At 43.7% G+C, this 18,475-nt stretch overlaps 2 protein-coding genes across 2 annotated transcripts in view; both read right to left on the bottom strand.

Moving 5' to 3' along the window:
* Window positions 1-740: 740 nt before the first annotated feature.
* SLC25A46 (solute carrier family 25 member 46) overlaps window positions 741-18,475 on the bottom strand; it is a 40,644-nt gene continuing 22,909 nt past the window's right edge. Inside the window, exons 7-8 of the mRNA XM_085873518.1 lie at window positions 17,934-17,991; window positions 741-3,492 (exon numbers count right to left, since the gene is read on the bottom strand). Coding sequence (XP_085729644.1) covers window positions 2,935-3,492; window positions 17,934-17,991 — 616 coding nt within the window. The 3' untranslated portion in view covers window positions 741-2,934. The remainder of the gene's footprint in view (window positions 3,493-17,933; window positions 17,992-18,475) is intronic.
* LOC147029959 (uncharacterized) lies at window positions 5,444-10,350 on the bottom strand. The gene has a single exon (XM_085873517.1). The coding sequence runs from the start codon at window positions 8,613-8,615 to the stop codon at window positions 6,978-6,980; it is 1,638 nt and encodes a 545-aa protein (XP_085729643.1). The 5' UTR covers window positions 8,616-10,350; the 3' UTR covers window positions 5,444-6,977.

Genomic DNA, 18,475 nt, shown 5'->3' with positions numbered 1-18,475 from the left:
CCCCTGTGATCTGTAAAGCAGATAAGCTCATCCCCCTTGGTGTCATCAGTCATGACCACAACAATGCTCCACAACTTGCTATCAGTCACATTGTTGCAGTGTGCCACAACTCAACCTGAATTGTAAACATCATTCAACACAGTCTGCCAGAAAAAACCTTGGAAATATAATTAAACAAAATAACTCTCATTTGCAATAGCAGGCTATTTTAGAGAACTTTGTTTGGAAAGTATGACCACAGAAAAAGTGATGGATAAAATTAACACAGCGTTGATTGAAGAATGTTGACCATCATGGGAAGCGAGAAGAAACCAAGATTTCTGGCGTTAACCCTTTGTCAGAGTAAAATATGGCTGCTTCTTTGCTCTGACGAAGGATTAATGCCTGAAATGGCAGTTAGAATAACTAAAGGTAGTGGACAAAAAATGGAAACACCAATGTAATGTCACTTAATAAGGCGTTGGGCCACCACATGCAGCTAGTATGTGCCGTGGCATAGTCCACCATTGTCTGGAATTCTGTCAGAGGGATACAGCGCCATTCTTCCACAAGAAAATCAATCAACTCACACCTGTGTGACGGAGGTGGAAAATGCTGTCTCAGGTGTTGTTCTGGAATATCCCATAAATGCTCAATTGGGTTCAGATCTGGTGACTAAGATAGCCATGACATATGGATAACATCAGTGTCATGCTCATCAAACCACTGGGTGACCCACATGTGCTCTGTGGATGGGGGCATTGAGAGTTTATGGCCTCAGCCTTTTTTATTAGAAAAAAAAATTCTTCACAATACAAAAATAAGGAATCAAACAAAGACACCAAAGAAGAAAAACCAAAAATCAGTAAACAATAATCAGGTCAACGAAATCCAAGAATAAAATCATAACCAATCACTGTCTTACATGGCTTATCCCCATGGCAACTGTCACCCCCAGAGGGGGGACAAAGATGAGGGGTGGGGAGCTTATCCTGGGGGAGCGAGAGTGGGAACGTGAGGGAGGGTCTCTTCTCGCAGCCATGCTAGCCATATTTATAGGCAGCCAGGCTTGTGCAACATTTTTATACATGATCCTAAGCATGCTGGGCTATGTGTGGAAGTCATTGCTTGGGCTCCCTCGTTTACCCAGGTGTCTCCATTTTTTGTTGACTACCTGTAAATTCATTCTATTGATTTCGTCCATTATTCCACCTGTCCACCAATGCAGAACTACACTATCACATTCACGAGCAAGACGAGTTCATTAAAAACAAAAAAGTAGCTCAAGAGCTGATTTCTAAAAAGAAATGACTGTCACATTCAGGCATGGTTTTAAAGACTCATTTTAAAAGTTTTGGCAAAGTTTTGTAGTTCATCAAAGACCCAATGTAATGAAATTGCTGACATTTTGGGTTTATTTCGACAATACCAAACAAGGAAGAACCAACCATCAGCAAAGCGAGACAACATTTGCATGTATTAAAGCCAACATCTTTCATTTCAAGCACACAAATCGAAACCAAAAGAAATTTGGCCAATCTGTAAGGGAAATGGCAAGTGGTTGTGGATGCGAATCAATAGCTGTTTATACAAAAACAATGTATTTAACTGGCAGGAAAGTTGTTCCTTTCAAAGTCTAAATTGCTGCAACAAACGTCATGCCAAAGGCAGCAATGGATAATATAAAATATCTATGTGCTTTAAAGTATTGCTGACCACTTTAAACAAGTCACAACCACAAATCATAAATGTTAATTTTGCACCAAACTCACTATTAGGATAAATAACGAAAATGGCTTGCAACACTGAGGGTGCATAAAGCTCACAATTTTCCTTGTTTTGTAAGTACAAGTTTCACTTCTCAACATTTACAATTGTTTGAACCTCCCCAAGTGGTTTGTTGAAGACTGTACGAGGCCCTTCCGGTAACAAAACTGTATCTTTCATTGAATTTTGTTTCAAAGACGATGGCACGGTACAAATTCACACTTTGCACTCAATTGGCAGTTTCGCCAAAGCAGTTTCAGGCTGATGAGTTTCTTGAATCGTCACCAAACCCCGTTTGTTGCATCTCTGCACTGTTTGAATGGAAGTCATTGGATGTACAAGGTTTCATCGCTTGGAAGCACACATTCTACATCACATGCTCATGGATGTTAACGCAAGAGCTCACAGCACAAGTATTCTGAAAGAGTAGAGATGTACTTCGCCACGTTTTGTCCGTTCTGTCAGTATTATATCGTTCTCAATTGAAGAATAAGTTTGCATGGCTTTGCTTCACTGATGCATCATCTAACATATTCGCTTCACTGTTGCTCACCTTCTCCTTTGTCGCAAGCAGTCACATAGGTTTTAAGAGGTCCAATCGTTTTGCACCTTCTAAGCATAAATTAATGATAGCACAATAATCCATAGCACAACATCAGCTGTTGCAGTCAAATAAACTATGTTATAAATATGGACGAACATATCTGTACATGTACAAGAACAACTGATCAGTACCTGACTGCAGATTCAAGCAAAAGCATGGTTGTTGTTAAATTGTTTTATTTACCCTTAAAGACTGCCAAAAAGTGTCGAAATGAATGTTAAATTTGCAGATTGCAAATCTCACGATGAAAGTGACACTCATAAAGTACATTTCTATATTTACAGAATTTTTTTATGGCCCAACAAGCACAGTTTCCTTTCTTCCTTACAACTAGTTTGGTATTCCATCACAAACAGGTGTCACTGTTAAACATACTTAATTTCCTCTTTGTGTCAAACTGTTTAAAATTATCACCATCCCTTACTAATTATTACCAGAATACAAAACCCAAAAGTTTCATTTCACCCTTGTTTTTGTTTTTAATCTCTAATAATCACAAGTTCCCACACCCACGAGTGCTATCTGCAGTAAATGAGCCATAAAGTACTTAATCATACATACTTGGGTCATGGTTATTACGTTGATTACGTTGCAGTAAACCCAACAGCAACCTTTCCTGCCTGCAGGACAGCCGCATGCAGGCCATACTGTAGCCCCAAAGTTCCCAGGCCACGATAGAACCCCCATCGACCTTCTTCTCGCAGTGCAGTACGAATGCAGTCACCGGCACCTTCATAACATGTGTTCACAGGCAACAGAGGCTGTCCCCCGGGCTCGGTGCAATCTACAATGGAACGGGTGCCCTGGATATGAAGGCGTGTCACCACCATCTCAAGTGGCAGCAATGCGGCATCTGCGACGAGGTTGGAGACTAGGCCTGCTGCCAACTCAGAGATATGTAGATCAATTGATTGGGCCTCATTAAATGGCATCACTGCATGGCGTGGAGCAAGTATTGAACAGGCAAGACGGCGGACTAGCTTTGCAAGCAAATAATGCAAGAGACATAACGTAAGAGTTGGCAATGCGAGGAGATGCAGTGGAAGGAGGCGTTTGCTATGCGGAATGCCTAGGCCTAAGGCACGGCAACAACCCTCACGTATGCATTCGAGAATGCTCGGCGAGTCCCGTATCATCTCACTCTGCAAAATAAAAAATAAAAAAAGTCATTATTGTAAAATGGAGAAAAATGCGAGGATAAAATACATAAGGGACACAAAAGATGGAAACAAAGCATTGACAGTGTGTGACATAATTTGAAGTACTGTCGAACCCCGATGCTTGTGGAGCATACGTTCCGAGAAAATCCCACAAATGTAGAATCCACGAATAGCAGGGCATTGTTTCAATGAAAAAAGGGGGGATAGGTTCTCAGTGGTTAGTGATCCGCAAAAACTACTACAAATGGCAAAGCCGCAAATGTTGACACCGCAAATTGGTTCAATGAGAAAAAGGGGGATAGGATCCGGGAAGTTCCTGATGAATGATAATTGCAGCGAATGGCGAAGCTGCGAATGTCACGCATTGTTTCAATGGAAAAAGGGGGATAGATTACTGGTGGTTCCTTGTTCTTCAAGAGAGCTTTTTAAAATTTTAAAACATTTGACTGCAAATGCACATTAGTTTCATTTTTTACAATGCTTACAAAAAAAGAAAAGACAACACCAGGTACCATTTCTAATGCTTATTGGAGGAATGCGATTGACATTTTTATTAAAAGTGATTAACCAACCGTACCGTAAAGTAAAAAAAAAACAGGATCCTGATGAGTTGCTCACAGAAGGGGATGCAGGATAGGCAGGATCATGGGAGCCATGTTTGATCAATGAGCAAATGAATGGAACGAGAAGCAAAACACTGGTCAAGGCAGTGGGACGAGGAGAATGATTGAGACTCAGGACACGCTGCAGGAATTGTGGGTAGCTGTGGGAGGGGTGAGTAATCTGCCCATTGTTTGTGGGGGATGTTGGTGGATGAAACGTTTTACCAAATGTACTCAGCTGGGGTCTGGGTGTAGATGTGGTAAAGCAATTTAATTGTGTAACTCTAGCGGGAGTGGATTGGCGAGGGGGAGGGAAACATCTTCAGCAGCTCATAATAGATTCCGTGAAGCGTCTTTACAGCGGAATGGTGGAATAAGCAGCACAGCTCGGTTACAACGTGCCTGGTGGAAGATATGTTTTAGAATTGTTTTCTGTGCGTCTTGTGGAAATTTATTTTTCCGAACATGAATACACAAAGCACAGGGTCATGAATGTCGATCATGGTTCGCACAGCCATGGAAGACAAAATTTGCAGTTCTCCAGGACAAAAAGGCTGTTTTCCAAGACTTTCAATAAAAATGTTTTATGTAACAAGTGGCATTCAAATAAGCCACAAGAAAACGAATGAAACCTTTGTTTTCTGTTATTCTATTGAATATTTCAGTAAAACATATATGCCTACAGAAAAAAAATACACTCGGTTAGCATGTTATGCCACAAACACCATTCCACGTTGTACCTTTTACAGCATTAACCATCTGTTTCTGTCACAGCTCTTGGACTTGAAGAAGATTTTACAAACAAATGACCGATATACATATGTGCCTATAGAAAGTCCACACCCGCTTTCAGAATTTTTCACCTTTTGTTGCCTTTTCGCCTAGAATTAAATTGTATTAAATCAGATTTTTTTTCCATCTTTAGTTATTGTTTTATTTACCCTTAATATGTGTCCCTCTGTTATCATCTGGAGAAGCACATTGTAACCCACAACTTCCAAGTGAAAAACAAATCATACAAATTTCGGAAAATTCATTAAAAATACAAAACTAGAATATCTTAGTTGGATAAGTGTACCCCCCCCCCCCGAGTTAATACTTGGTGGAAGCACCTTTGACAGCAATTAACAGCTGCGAGTCTGTTGGGATAGGTCTCTACCAACTTTGCACACCTTGATTGGGCAATATTTGCCCATTCTGCTGTACAAAACTGTTCAAGCTCAGTATAGTTGTGTGGGGAGCGTTGATGGATAGCAATCTTCATGTCATGCCCCAGATTTTCAATTGGATTTTGGTCAGGACTCTGACACGGCCAGTCAAGGACAACAAGATTTTTGTTTTTTTGCCACTCCAGTGTAGCAATGGCTGTGTGCTTCAAGTTGTCGTCATGCTGAAAGGTGAACTTTCGTCCCAATTTCAGCTTTCTTGCAGAGAGCAGCAGGTTTTCCTCTCAGATTTTTCTGCATTTTGCTCCATCCATTTTCCCTTCCAGCCTGAAAAGTGGCCCAGTCCCTGCTGATAAACATCTCTATAACATGATGCTGCCACCACCAAGCTTCACAGAAGGGATGGTGTTCTTTGGATGATGTGTGGTGTTGGTTTTGCGCCAAATGTAACGCTTTGCACCAAGGCCAAATACTTCCATCTTGGTTTCATCAGACCACAAAGCTTTTTGCCACATGTCTTCAGAATCTCCAGTGCTTTTTTGCATACCTCAAATGGGACTCAAGGTGGGCCTTTTTTGAGTAATGGCTTCCTTCTTGCCACCCGATCATACAGGCCAGACTTATGGAGAGCTTGGGATAGTTGTCACATGCGCACATCGACCACTCTTTGCTATAAAGGAATGTAGCTCTTTCAAAGTTGCCATTGACCTCTTGGTAGCCTCTCTGATTACCCCTTGCTTGGTCATCCAGTTTGGAGGGACAGCCTGATCTCGGCAGGGTCTTGGTGGTACCATACAACTTCCACTTCTTCATAATTGTCTTGATTGTGCTCCTAAAGATAGTCAAGGCCTTTGAAATATTTGTATACCCATCCCCTGATCTGTGCCATTCCACAACTTCATCCCGGAGTCAGGTCAGATCAGATCTGTGACTTGCCACAGGTATCACGTAAACCTGTACTGACCTGTTCCATGGTCGGGTTGTCGGCAACTAAACCGTCTCCCCCACCAGTTTTTCTGGCAAGGAGTGTGTCTGATATGGACACCCAGCAGGATGAAGAACAAAATCTGTCAAAGGGCAGAGGAGCTCCTTGTGAGCCAACGGCCATCCATATCTAGGGCCCAAATGTGTCTGCGTAGTATCCCTAACTGAAGGTTCATCTGTGAAAAAATTTAAAAGAAGCTAATTTCAACTGATTTGGGTAGGTATGGGTATGGACAACTACCAAAAAAAAGTAAGGAGGGATAGGGGTTGGGGAAACTTTTTTATTAGAGGTCAAAGGATATTGACCTCTGCCTAAATCATGTAAAATTGTATTTCAGCAACAAAATATGGTATATAGATGATCTTGGTGTCAAAATGCACAGAATTACGAAAGAAGATGACATAGAATAATTACTGACCTCCGAAAATGAGGTCAAAGGTCAAAAATAGACGTCTTATCACTAAAATATCATATCAAATATCATATTGGTAACAGTAACAGAATTATACCAAGATACAAACTAAATATTAAATGGATTCTTCACCACCAAAATACAAGGTTTATGGTGAAAATAAGCAGGGGGGGGGGGGAATTCATTAGTGTTAAATAGTTTGTGTATGTAAAGTATATGTGAATTTATAATCAACAATTTGCAGAATACTACTCACAACTTAGAACTGACAGTATCTATCGGCAACAACAAATTAATAATACTCAATCTGTTTCCTCTTCATCGCTACCAATTTCTTCTTCTGCATCTATGCTATCTGTTCCATTGTCGCAATGCCCACAGCACACTCCACATGTAGATACACACAACATGTGAGCTTTCATGCAGCTGCATCTCATTGTTTGACATTTCCTCTCCCCTTCCTTGCAGTTGCAACAAATTACTTTCAGAAGGTTGTCTGGCGCGATACCAACAGATAGCATTTTTGATCTGAGTTTTCTGTTGGAATCTAACTCCCATCCTCTTCCTTTGGGATCAAGAATAGAGGTGTCAAGATGCTTCCATACCACAACTTGAAGATGGACACGAAGGGAATGTTGAGCTGTTGCATCTTCCGTTGGTGGTAGGCGGTCAGGATAGATTTTGCCCTTGGCTGCTTGCTTCTTGAACTTCATGTAGCGAGACTTTTCTAGGGGAGTATCCCCACAGCCATATGTGATCTGCATGGCTTTTAATCCAGCTGTTCGAATTATGGTGTCGGTTGAAGTGGGACTTGTGAATGCAGTAATGACACTGGCAGGAAATCTGCATTTGTAGAGAGCACATTTGGTATGTCCATGAATGCATGAAACAGTGTCGTTTCCAGACCAGCCATACTTGAAGAGGAACTCTTCTTTGTCTCCGATGTGTATGCTAGAGATGTCGTAAAGACCACCAAAATCTGCTTGTAAATACAAATTAGTACAGTGGATAGGCCTATGATAGCAGAGCAATATCAAAATATCAGTGTCCTGGGCGATAACAACAACTGGGGATTTAACACTTGCGACCAAGTCCATTGCAGACCTAACAATCAGTGTGTCACCATCATCTTTTGCTTGGCGTGCAGTGATATTGTGGCTTGCCATCTCTGCAGATATAATCATGAATAAGGCTCCTTTGTTCTTCTCATTTGCCAGGAAAACCTCTCTGTCACATGATAGAGTCAATTCCGGTGTGACCCTCATGTCTGGAGAAACCTTCTTCCCAGCCATCCGCCGCATATGTTCATGGTCTTTCGTTGATGATTCCTCCCCGTAGCCATCAAACACTACAGTAGCATCCTTGAATTTGTTGTCAACATATCTGACATATGTATCAACTATAGTCTTGATGGTTGCACTGCTGGACCACTTTACCTGATGAAGTAGCCACCCTCCATCAACAACATGCATCTTGCTGTTTATGTCCACGTCAAGTTTTGTAGCTGTTTCTTTGAGCATCTTGCCAAATTCATGCTTTTTGGGTTTTCTCATCATGCGATCCATTGTGAAGAGAGATGTTGGGAGCGGGGTCAGCTCCAATTTGAACATGTGTTCGATCCCTTCATCTCTCTCTGCCATGAAAATCAGTCTATTGAAAAGAAGGGTCTTTTCGATGTAGATCTTCTTGTCGCCTACCTTTACTTTCTTCTGAAGTTCAGCCAGATTTTTGCATTTCTTTGCTGTCTTCATGCTCTTAAGAGGTGACTCATTATCAAGATCCTTTTGCATGAAAAGGGTTCGGCATCTACGATGGACTGTCATAGGAGTGTTGCTACTCCATTTTTGTTCCAATCGCTCCAATAATGAAGAGTTGTTGACAAGTCTACACTGCTCTATTACATTCTCATATCCCTTTCTGTACAACCAATGATACTCCATCTCTTCTGGATCTGATTTTGACAAATTTCCCTGACAATATCTGCTGCTCTTCCTTCGCTCCAATCGGTTCTTCTGACCATGTCCTTGTCAAAGTGGACATCTCTCTGGCTGTTATCAGAGAACCACCTCACCGCCGTCGAGTCTGGCATTTCACTCAAGCCGACTGGCAGGGTCTCCGAGCAGCCATCAAACTTACAGACTGGTCTCCCATCACTACTTTCTCAAACATCAACTCATCCTGGGAATTCTTTTAAAGAAACTTGCTCTCCCTCATGCACAGATTTATCCCCTCTCGTGTTCAGTTGTCCTACCCTTCCTCCCGCCCTTGGTTTACTGAAGCTTGTGGCGAGGCAGTTGTCCTGAAACAACTTGCCTTTGCCTCATGGAAAGCAAACGCAACTGAGGGCAATCTCAGTTCCTTCCACAAAGCTCGGAACAAGTGTGTATCTACCCTCAGGAGAGCCAGAAAACAACATCTTTCTCATTTCAAGTCGGAACTCTCAAACCTCTCTCCCTCCTCAAAATCCTGGTGGCGTTTAATCAAATCTGTTTCTGGTATATGTTCCCCCTCCATTCCCTCCCTTACCTCAAATGGCCGCACTGCTGATACCACACGTGATAAAGCTGAATGTCTAAACTCGGTGTTTGCAGCTAAATCTTGTGTCCTAAACCCATCACTTTCTCTACCCACCTTACCCAGTCGCACCCAACTGTCCCTGGACTCTGTATCCTTTTCTCCTGACAAGGTGGAGAGCTTGCTTTCAAACCTCGAGTCAGATTCTGCAACCGGTCCAGACGGCATCAGCCCACGTGTCCTCAAAGCCTGCTCTTCTGCTCTTGCTCACCCTCTCTCTGTTCTATTCACCCTCTCATTTGCCCAAGGTCATCTGTCATCTGCCATCTGCTTGGAAATCTGCTAACATCACTGCCCTGCATAAAAAGGTGCAAAAACAGATCCCTGTAACTACAGACCAATCAGCCTTCTCCCAATCATCAGCAAGGTTATGGAATCCATCATCGCTTCAGACATCAAATCCTTCCTCTTCTCCAATGGCTTGATTTCCAATCATCAATTTGGTTTCAGACAAGGTCACTCTACCCTGGATATGCTGCTTCTGCTCTCCCATCAATGGATGGAGATCCTCAATGCCAGACAGGAAATCCGAGCCGTATCCCTGGACATATCATGTGCTTTTGACACAGTCTGGCACCCTGCACTACTCACCAAACTCTCTTCCCATGGTATTCAAGGCCATCTCCACTCATGGTTCGCAGACTTCCTCTCCTGTCGCAGTCAACGTGTGGCCCTAAATGGAGTTCTTTCATCCCCTCTTCCTGTGCAGGCTGGAGTTCCTCAAGGTAGCGTTCTGGGCCCTGTTCTTTTTCTGGTTTTCATCAATGATCTCTCCGACTCTCTGGAAAATCCTCTATATCTCTTTGCCGACGACGCCACCCTCTGCCGTACCATTTGTCATCCCTCAGACCGGCAAGCAGCAGCTTCTTCGCTCACTGCAGATCTGGATAAAATCACAAACTGGTCCAACACATGAAACATGTCTTTCAATCCAGACAAATCTCACACTCTCACTATGTATCTTCGAAAGGACTGTTTAGAAACCCCCCCCCCATCCACTTTCTCAACAATCCTCTGGAAGAAGTCTTTTCTTTCAAGCTTCTGGGTCTCACTGTCTGCCATGACCTTTCCTGGGAAAGTCACATTTCCAACCTCGCCTCAAAAGCCAGTCGCCGACTGGGAATCCTCCGTCGTGCAAAGTCCTTCCTCGGCCCTCTTGAGCTCCTGACCACTTACAAAGCTTTTGTCCGTAGCCTGATGGAGTACTGCTCTCCCCTCTGGGCTGGTGCTCCTGCCTCCCACCTTTCTCGGCTTCACGCTGTCGAAACCAGGGCATTTAAGATCATTGGCATCTCCCGCAATGAAGCTGAGTCTTTGGGCCTCTCACTCAATCACCGCAGGTTGGTCGGTGGTCTTTCTGTCTTCTACAGACTCCTCTCCAGCCTTGCCCCCCCTGCTCTCTCTGCGATTTGTCCCCACCACATTTCCACAGGGCGCTCAAGGTCTGCCAACAACCCCCTTCTGGTAAAACTACCAAAATCACGAATCACTGCTCATCTTCACTCTTTCATTCCTCTTTTTTCCCACCTTTGGAATAAACTTCCTCACTCTATTCTTTCCCATTCTTCCCTCCAGGCCTTCAAAACAGCTGTTCACCACCACCTCTTATCTTCCCCCATCCAAATCCTCGATCTTTTCTACCCCCGATAATCCACCCAAGCCCACTTCCTTCAATTCCCCTGCTTTCCTTCCTGAAAGTCCCTGTAATGTCCATCTTCTCTTCGCCATGTTCCCCGTTCCATCCCCATCCCTCTCCCTTCCACAGTTCACCAAACGTGTCTGTTCCCCACTGTTTTGTCCCTTCCACTCCCGCCCCTCTTGTCTCATGCCCCCTTGCTGTGAGTTGTGTGTTAGCTCTCATACGAGCCTCGACAAGGTATACAAGAAAAGAAAAGAAAAAAAAAAAAGCTCTGTAGCTTTCCTGCTTCTGTAAAGTCCTCACTGCATATTTCACATATATCCATCCTGGTAATTTTGTTATTTTACAGTGTTGTTCCAAAGGCCTCAGGGAACTTTTGGGACATCTCACTGCACTGGGGTAGTCAAGGTACATGTAGGCTAGCTAGGTTTTCTCAGTAATCACTCCTGAAACAAAGACAAAACAAAGACTTCATTCATGCAATTTATAGTGTTTTCGTCGAGGGTCAATGACATTTGATCCCAAGAAAGGTAATTTCCCCCTCCCCCTCTGCTCGTGGAAAAAATAATAACCCCCATATCCACCACGTAAGTTGAAATTAACCTCTTCGGTTTGTTTTTTGCTCATTTTTATATAATATGGTAATTTTCCTGTTATAAATATGACATTTTAGTGATGAAACAGCTTCTTTTACCTTTGACCTCATTTTCAGAGGTCAGGATTTGGTCCCAAGGGTCAATAATTATCTTATGTCATCTTCTTTTGTAATTCTGTGCATTTTGACACAAAGATCATCTATATACGAATATATCATTTTTTGTTGCTGAAATATAATTTTTTGTGATTTAGGCAGGGGTCAATGACCTTCGACCTCTAATAAAGAAGTTTCCCCAACCCCTATCCCCCCTTACTTTTTTTTGGAAGTTTTCCATACCCATACCCACCAAAATCAGTTGAAACTAGCTTCTTTTAAAAATTTTTTCACAGATTGGCTAATATATGGCTAATTCAGGGTTACTAGCGGGTGTCTTCCTGCAGTTGGGTTACTTCTTATTAGGAGGTTGGTGGCAGGATTTGCACTCCAGCCACCATAAAACCCTTCATTCTGTGAAACATTCTAGAAGCATAAAAAATCTGAAAACCCACTCCGTGGGAGTACCTCCTGTGCAGCTTCTTTTCGCAGGGCAGCTCACCGAATGACGGGATTGGGGCAAAGCATTCGGGACTCCAAATGTTTGATGATAGGAGGGAAACCACGGGGTAACATTCCCAGGTCAGATTGTGGGAAAGTGTGTCAAGATGGTGCTGAGGTGTCGTCCACCAGACGGCGGTCTCCCTGGGTTAACCTGAGGCGGTCCCTTCGGGTGGGTGCCTGGAATGTCCTATCCCTAAGAGAGGATGATCACCTTTCTCTGTTATCATCTGAGCTCAAGCGTTTGCACATCGGTATTGCAGCACTCTGAGGTTCAGAGAACGGATTGCGGTGACTTCATGGCGGGTGGTTACACCTACTCTTGGTCTGGTTGCTCTGCCCATGGTTACCATGCCCAAGGAGTTGATATAGCTGTGTCCAATAAGCTGACTCCAATGATAATTGAGATAACACCGGTCAACGAGCGTATTATGAGACGAAGGATTCGTCATTCCTTGGGTGTCATTTCCCTGGTCTCTGTGTGTGCTCTGACTGAAGGGAGTGATCAAACCGTGAAGGACGCATTCTATGCCATGCTCGAGTCCGTGGTTGATCAGTGCCCCAGGCGAGATACACTTCCAGTCTTGGGGGATTTCAATGCCTCGACTGGAACTGAGAGGGATGATTATGAGACGTGTGTTGGTCCCCATGGGTCTGGAACAGTGAATCTGAAAAGCACCAAGTTCCTTGACTTTGCAAGAAGTCATGGACTTAGGGTGGCTGGTTCATAGTTTCAGCACCCACAAGCCGATCGCTGGGCTTGGTATTCCAACGCTGGCGATGTGGCAAAGGACATTGACCATGTGATCGCTGAAGGATGATGCAGAACTGCAGGGTCTAGCGGAGTGCTCAGTTCCTCAATAATGGCCACTGGCTTGTTGTTGCAACTCTTAAGTTGCACCTTAAATCCAGGAGAGTTGTACCATCCCAGCCTAAGCTGGATGTTGGCAAGCTCAAGGATGAGAGGGTAGCTGAGGAGTTTGCAAAAAGGCTGAGTGGAGATTTGAGGGGTTTTGGTGCTTTGGAGGATCCTGAAGAGTTGTGGAGCGCCTTCAAGAACACCGTCCTTGATGTTGCCGGAAGATGTCTTGGAACTCACCGGAGGGTGAAAAAGAATTTTGTCTCTCAAGGGGCACTGGATACCATTGACCAGAGTCGCAGGGCCAGGCTGAATGGCAGAGCTGAGCTGTTCAGTGAGCTGAGGCGTAAAACTGCACATGCACTAAGGGTGGACAAGGAGGCCGATGTGCGAGGAATCTGTGAGGGGATAGGGCATCACCTGCAATCAAGCGATTCTCGTCCTGCTTACAGAGGAATTCGCGCATTGCGTTCGTCCAAGCCCGTCCCTTGGTGTACTGCAGTGAGAGCAGAGGGTGGTGGGCTCTTCACAGAGGAGTCTGAAGTGAAGGCCCGCTGGGCCGGGTACTTTGAGCGGTTGTACCAGGCTGATCCACCAGCTGTCGAGTTGGATGTCAGGGGTGTTACAATGCCTGTTGCTTACCCTCCAATCAACTGTGGTCCACCTTTGTTTGTGGAATTACAGGCTGTGGTGAACCGGTTCAAATGGGGTAAAGCTCCAGGGATCTGTGGCATCCATGCTGAACTTCTCAAGGCTGGTGGAAATGCTGCACTCGTGTCGTTGCATGCAGTTCTGTGCTCTGCCTGGAACACAGGCATCATCCCAACTGACTGGAAGAGGGGCCTTGTTGTCCCTCTCCAGAAAAGGAAGGGTGATAGCCAAGACTGCAACAACTACCGAGGGGTGACGCTGTTCTCAGTGCCGGGCAAGGTCTTTGCTCGGATAATTCTGGATAGGGTTCGCCACCATCTGCTTGAGCACCAGCATCCAGAGCAGTCAGACTTTATACCAAAGAAGTCAACGACTGACCGTATCCTTGCCCTTCAGGTCTTCACCGAATGCAGCCGAGAGTTTCGGCAGGGGCTGCTTGCAGCTTATGTTGATCTCTGTAAAGCGTTTTCATTCAGTGAATCGGGATGCCCTCTGGAGGATTCTTGGTCTTCCTGGGGTGCCACCAAAACTGATCGATCTGATGGCTGAACAATACTCTGGTACTGAGAGTGCTGTGAGATGTGGTGGTTCCATCTCAGACTTATTTCCAGTTGTTACTGGAGTTTGTCAGGGGGTGGATACTGGCCCCCACACTTTTCAGCACTTGCATGGACTAGATTCTGGGGAGGATGTCAGAGAAATCAAGCTGTGGTGCATCGTTTGGGAATGTCAAGATCTCTGACCTTGATTTCGCAGATGATGCAGTCATCCTTGCGGAGAGTCTTGATATCCTTTTGGGGGCCATCGAGGACCTGAATGAGGAGTCGGAGCCTCTGGGATTACAGGTTTCCTGGGTCAAAACTAAGATCCAGGCTTTCAATGACATCTTGGATGCTGCTATCCTGTCTGTTCCTGTTTGTGGTGAGGATGTTGAGGTCATGGAGAGATTCACTAGCCTTGGCAGTGATATTCATGTCTCTGCTGGCTCTGAGCCAGAGGTCAACAGACGTCTGGGTTGGGCATGGGGAGTCACGGATTCACTGGATCATGGGGTGTGGCGCTGGCCGGTACCTGTGTGGGAGGACGAAAGTCTGAGTCTTCAGGTCCTTGGTGCTTCCAGTCTTGCTCTATGGATGTGAGACTTGCACTCAACCAGGGATCTGATTCCTTTGGTAACAGGTCTCTTCGGAGAATCCTGGTCGGACTTTGTGTCCAACGAGCGGTTGCTGAGAGAGACTCAAATGAGATTTGTTACCTGCATTGTCCGTGAGCATCAGCTGCGGCTGTATGAACACGTGGCTCGTTTTCCTAACGCTGATCCTGCTCACCAGATTCTCCTAGCGAGAGAGTCTTGTGTGTGGAGGAGACCAATGGGATGACCACATGCCTCGTGGTTGCAGAAGGTTGATCAGCATCTTAAGGAATGGCGATGAGCCAGGCATCTGCCTGGGGGATGGCCATACACTGGCCCCTGGAGTACCGGCGGAAACTGGATGGAGTGACGTGCTGCTCTGGCGCATGCTCCCATACCTGACCTGATCCCGGAAGTATTTTGAAAGCAATTTGGTACTCGTTGTTGAGTCTTTGCTGTGAAATGCACATCCCAGCAGAAGAAACTTACAGGAACAGCTGATTTTACTCTGAAATAATCAGAATCACTACAATTTCACACAGGTGGAGGCCAATTAACTCGGTGTGTGATTTTGAAGGTGATTGGTTACACCTGAGCTAATTTACAATTGCTATTATAAGGGGATGGACACTTATCCAACCGAGATATTCTCGTTTTGTTCTTTTAATTAATTTTCTGAAATTTGTAGAATTTGTTTTTCACTTGGAAGTTGTGGGTTACGATGTATAAATAAGGGTGGAAAAAGTCTGATTTAATGCAATTCAATTCCAGGCGATAAGGCAACAAAAGGTGAAAAATTTGAAAGGGGGTGTAGACTTTATGCGTGGTGGTTAGCGGGGTGGGCTTGGGATCCTCGGATACTGAGTTCAAATCCCACTCATCTGTTGAATTAATACCAGGTGAGATTGACTCTGCCTGTCATCCTTCTGAGGTCGGCTAAAGTTGATAATTGCTGCATGCACTAGCAGCAGAAATTAAGTTTCTTGTCCAGTTGTACATTTTGAACTCCTCCCACAGCATTCATTACCCCAGTATCAACATGGAGATAGGTACAGTACTGGACTGTATCACTGCGTGTCTCAGTTAACATCTGCATCGCAGCAACGCCACTGAATTCACAAGACACCACAGAAGAGGAAGAATACTGACCCGCACAGTGGGAAAAATACCGTGTAAAAAAGCACGAGATGGACGTGTAAAAACAGAACGGTTTACAGAAAATTATATGTGCAAAGTCGAAACCGTATAAAGTCCGTAAACCAAACCAGCATAAAACAAGGGGTTTACGACGTAAAACAATGTTTGGATTCAATTTGGGAAAATGGAAAAAAAAATACAACTGAAGTATAAATACCTGTGTTGAAGCCAAATAATTCCATAATACGAGTGGTAGACCAGTCATTTGCAAATATATGAGACCACGCTCTGGTGCTTGGTGGCTCTCTCACACGACTCCGAAGTGCGCTTTCCCCCATATTCCCGATATCGAATGTATTCTCACAGGGCTTGCACCTGGCCTTGTGAACAGACTACCTCAAGAGCCAATCGTGGTCGTCGACATGCTTCAGCCAGAAGGAATTAAAATGGTAAAGCTTTGACATTCTTCAAATCCCCTTTTCCTTTCCCTTAACAATCAGCAGTGTGCAAATGAAGTAGATTCTTCCTGCTGAATCTGGAGTTTCTGTAAGCACCTCGATAACGTATGCACGACTCGGCATCACGTCGTAAAACTACTTAGTCATATGATCTCCACACTCCCTGGCCACCCTTCAAGTTCTTGTCACTTTATACGCTATCTCCCCACCTGCTGCTGGGTGCTGTGTATTGGAGACCTGTTTATGGTGGAGCATTTTCGATCTCTGGTAGCAGTATCGTTTGAAAGACCTCACCTGGAACCCTTCATTGCATGATGAGTTAAAAGACTTCACCTGGCCATTTTTATGAGTTCATTTTTTTTCCCCGTACACAGAAACTGAAAAGCGGGGTGAAGCAAATGGTTCATGTCCGTCCATCCATCTTCTTAGTTTCTGATCAAGGAACAACCTATTCAAATTGAATGTTATATTTTGAACACAAATCAGAACATGAATTGGAAGACAAGTCTTTCGTTTGACCATACTTTAGCTTTTAATTGATCCCAAAATCACATGTGCAGAGACGAGTGAGATAATATATATATATATATATATATATATATATATATATATATATTACTCTGCCTGCCTGGAAGTAAAACAAAATTGAAAATCATTCCAAACAGGAAACGTAATGTTTTTCAGGATGTCATAAAGGACACAAACAACAGGCACAAATAACTAATGTAATGTGTTCGATCGGGCGATGTAATAGACACTGCGGAAAATAGCAGTAAAACCTAGAATTAATAATAATTAATTTATACGAATTTTACAATCTTTATTTTATTCAAATTGAATTATACACCTAAACACAGTAGAATACAAATCATCTATCATAATACTTCCAGGAACCTCCAGTTTTGCAGTACATGTATTTCGATTTAATTAAAGGCTCAATGGGGTGGTGCATAAGGGTGGTGTTCCTGACTGCTTCTGGACTATTTCAATCACAAAACTTCCGTAATGTTTTTTTAAACCATCATTTAAACCACTATTTTATTAAAATTGAAGTACTGTATATACCTGAACACTGCGAGGGGTATCGTGTTCTCTGAACTCCCGTATTCCCGTATTGAGCGTTTTCGTTTTCAGATCGAGTGTGCTTTATTTATTTATCTGTCCATTTTTGTCCAGGGATTCTCCATTTTCTCCAAAAATAAAATGTTATTCCGGAAGAACACTTTTCGTGTGGTGACCCACGTTGCAGATTTTGCATGTGAGAAACCATTTTGGCATGGCTTTAAATGGTACATTCCTGGGTGGTTGGGGGTGAGGGGGGGGCTAAAATTGTCAACATTCTCTTCAAAAAAAAATTGGCAACGTTCTATGTACAGTTTAAGAAACCGGCGGAATTAACAATTCCGACCAGGGAGCTGCAATTTTGCAGTTTCAAAGACTTTGATAAGTTTTTTAGGACTTACAAAGTCCTGGGAAATGCTTTATCATTTTTCCAAGAATTTCAAGAGTGTTAAGGACTGTGCGAACCATGTTTATTGTGCGATTACAGCAGTGATTCAATAAGTTATTAGGGTGCCACAAGTTAAGCAAGTCAACAGCAGGTAACATCTACCTACCTGAACTGTATCCACCAAGCTCGTGGAATAAAAGGGCATCGTGAGCAGACAGGTTATTCTGCAAAGGATGAGAAAAACAATAAATAAAAGCCAAAACAGACTATTAATAACAAATCTGTGAGAGTTCAAATTGTCGATGGAGGCTCGCATGGATTGAAGTGATGCCCACTCAAACACAAATGATTTTGACCAAAAAAAAACATAGTAAAAGGCTAAACGCACATGTCACAATATGCAGTGTTGCAGCACACAGACAAAATAGAGCCCCTTCAGAGGTTTCACACTCCACATGCTACATTATCCCCAACAACTCTGACACACACACATCTCTGACTCACTCCCACCCTATATCAACCTTCAACCCAATCCCATATTCCTCTTTTGCTGTGATGAAGGGTTTATGCCCAAAACGTGAGCTTCTCCGAGCATACTTTGATTAGCACCTTGTAAATTCCGTCCACTGTTAGGGATATGCTCCAATTGGCTGAGCAGAGAATTCCTACATCATAGCAATTTGGATTTCATCAAATAGCAAATCCAAA

Source organism: Eptatretus burgeri, chromosome 3 (assembly GCF_056783735.1).
Source record: "Eptatretus burgeri isolate ZD-2024b chromosome 3, Ebu_testis_v1, whole genome shotgun sequence".
Classification (NCBI taxonomy): domain Eukaryota; kingdom Metazoa; phylum Chordata; class Myxini; order Myxiniformes; family Myxinidae; genus Eptatretus; species Eptatretus burgeri.
The sequence above is the reverse complement of the archived record's forward strand: the minus strand, read 5'-3'. Positions and strand labels throughout refer to the sequence as shown.

Excerpts from the sequence above, each read along its gene's own strand:
- LOC147029959 (XM_085873517.1), bottom strand. The coding sequence starts at position 8,615 with ATGGAGTATCATTGGTTGTACAGAAAGGGATATGAGAATGTAATAGAG.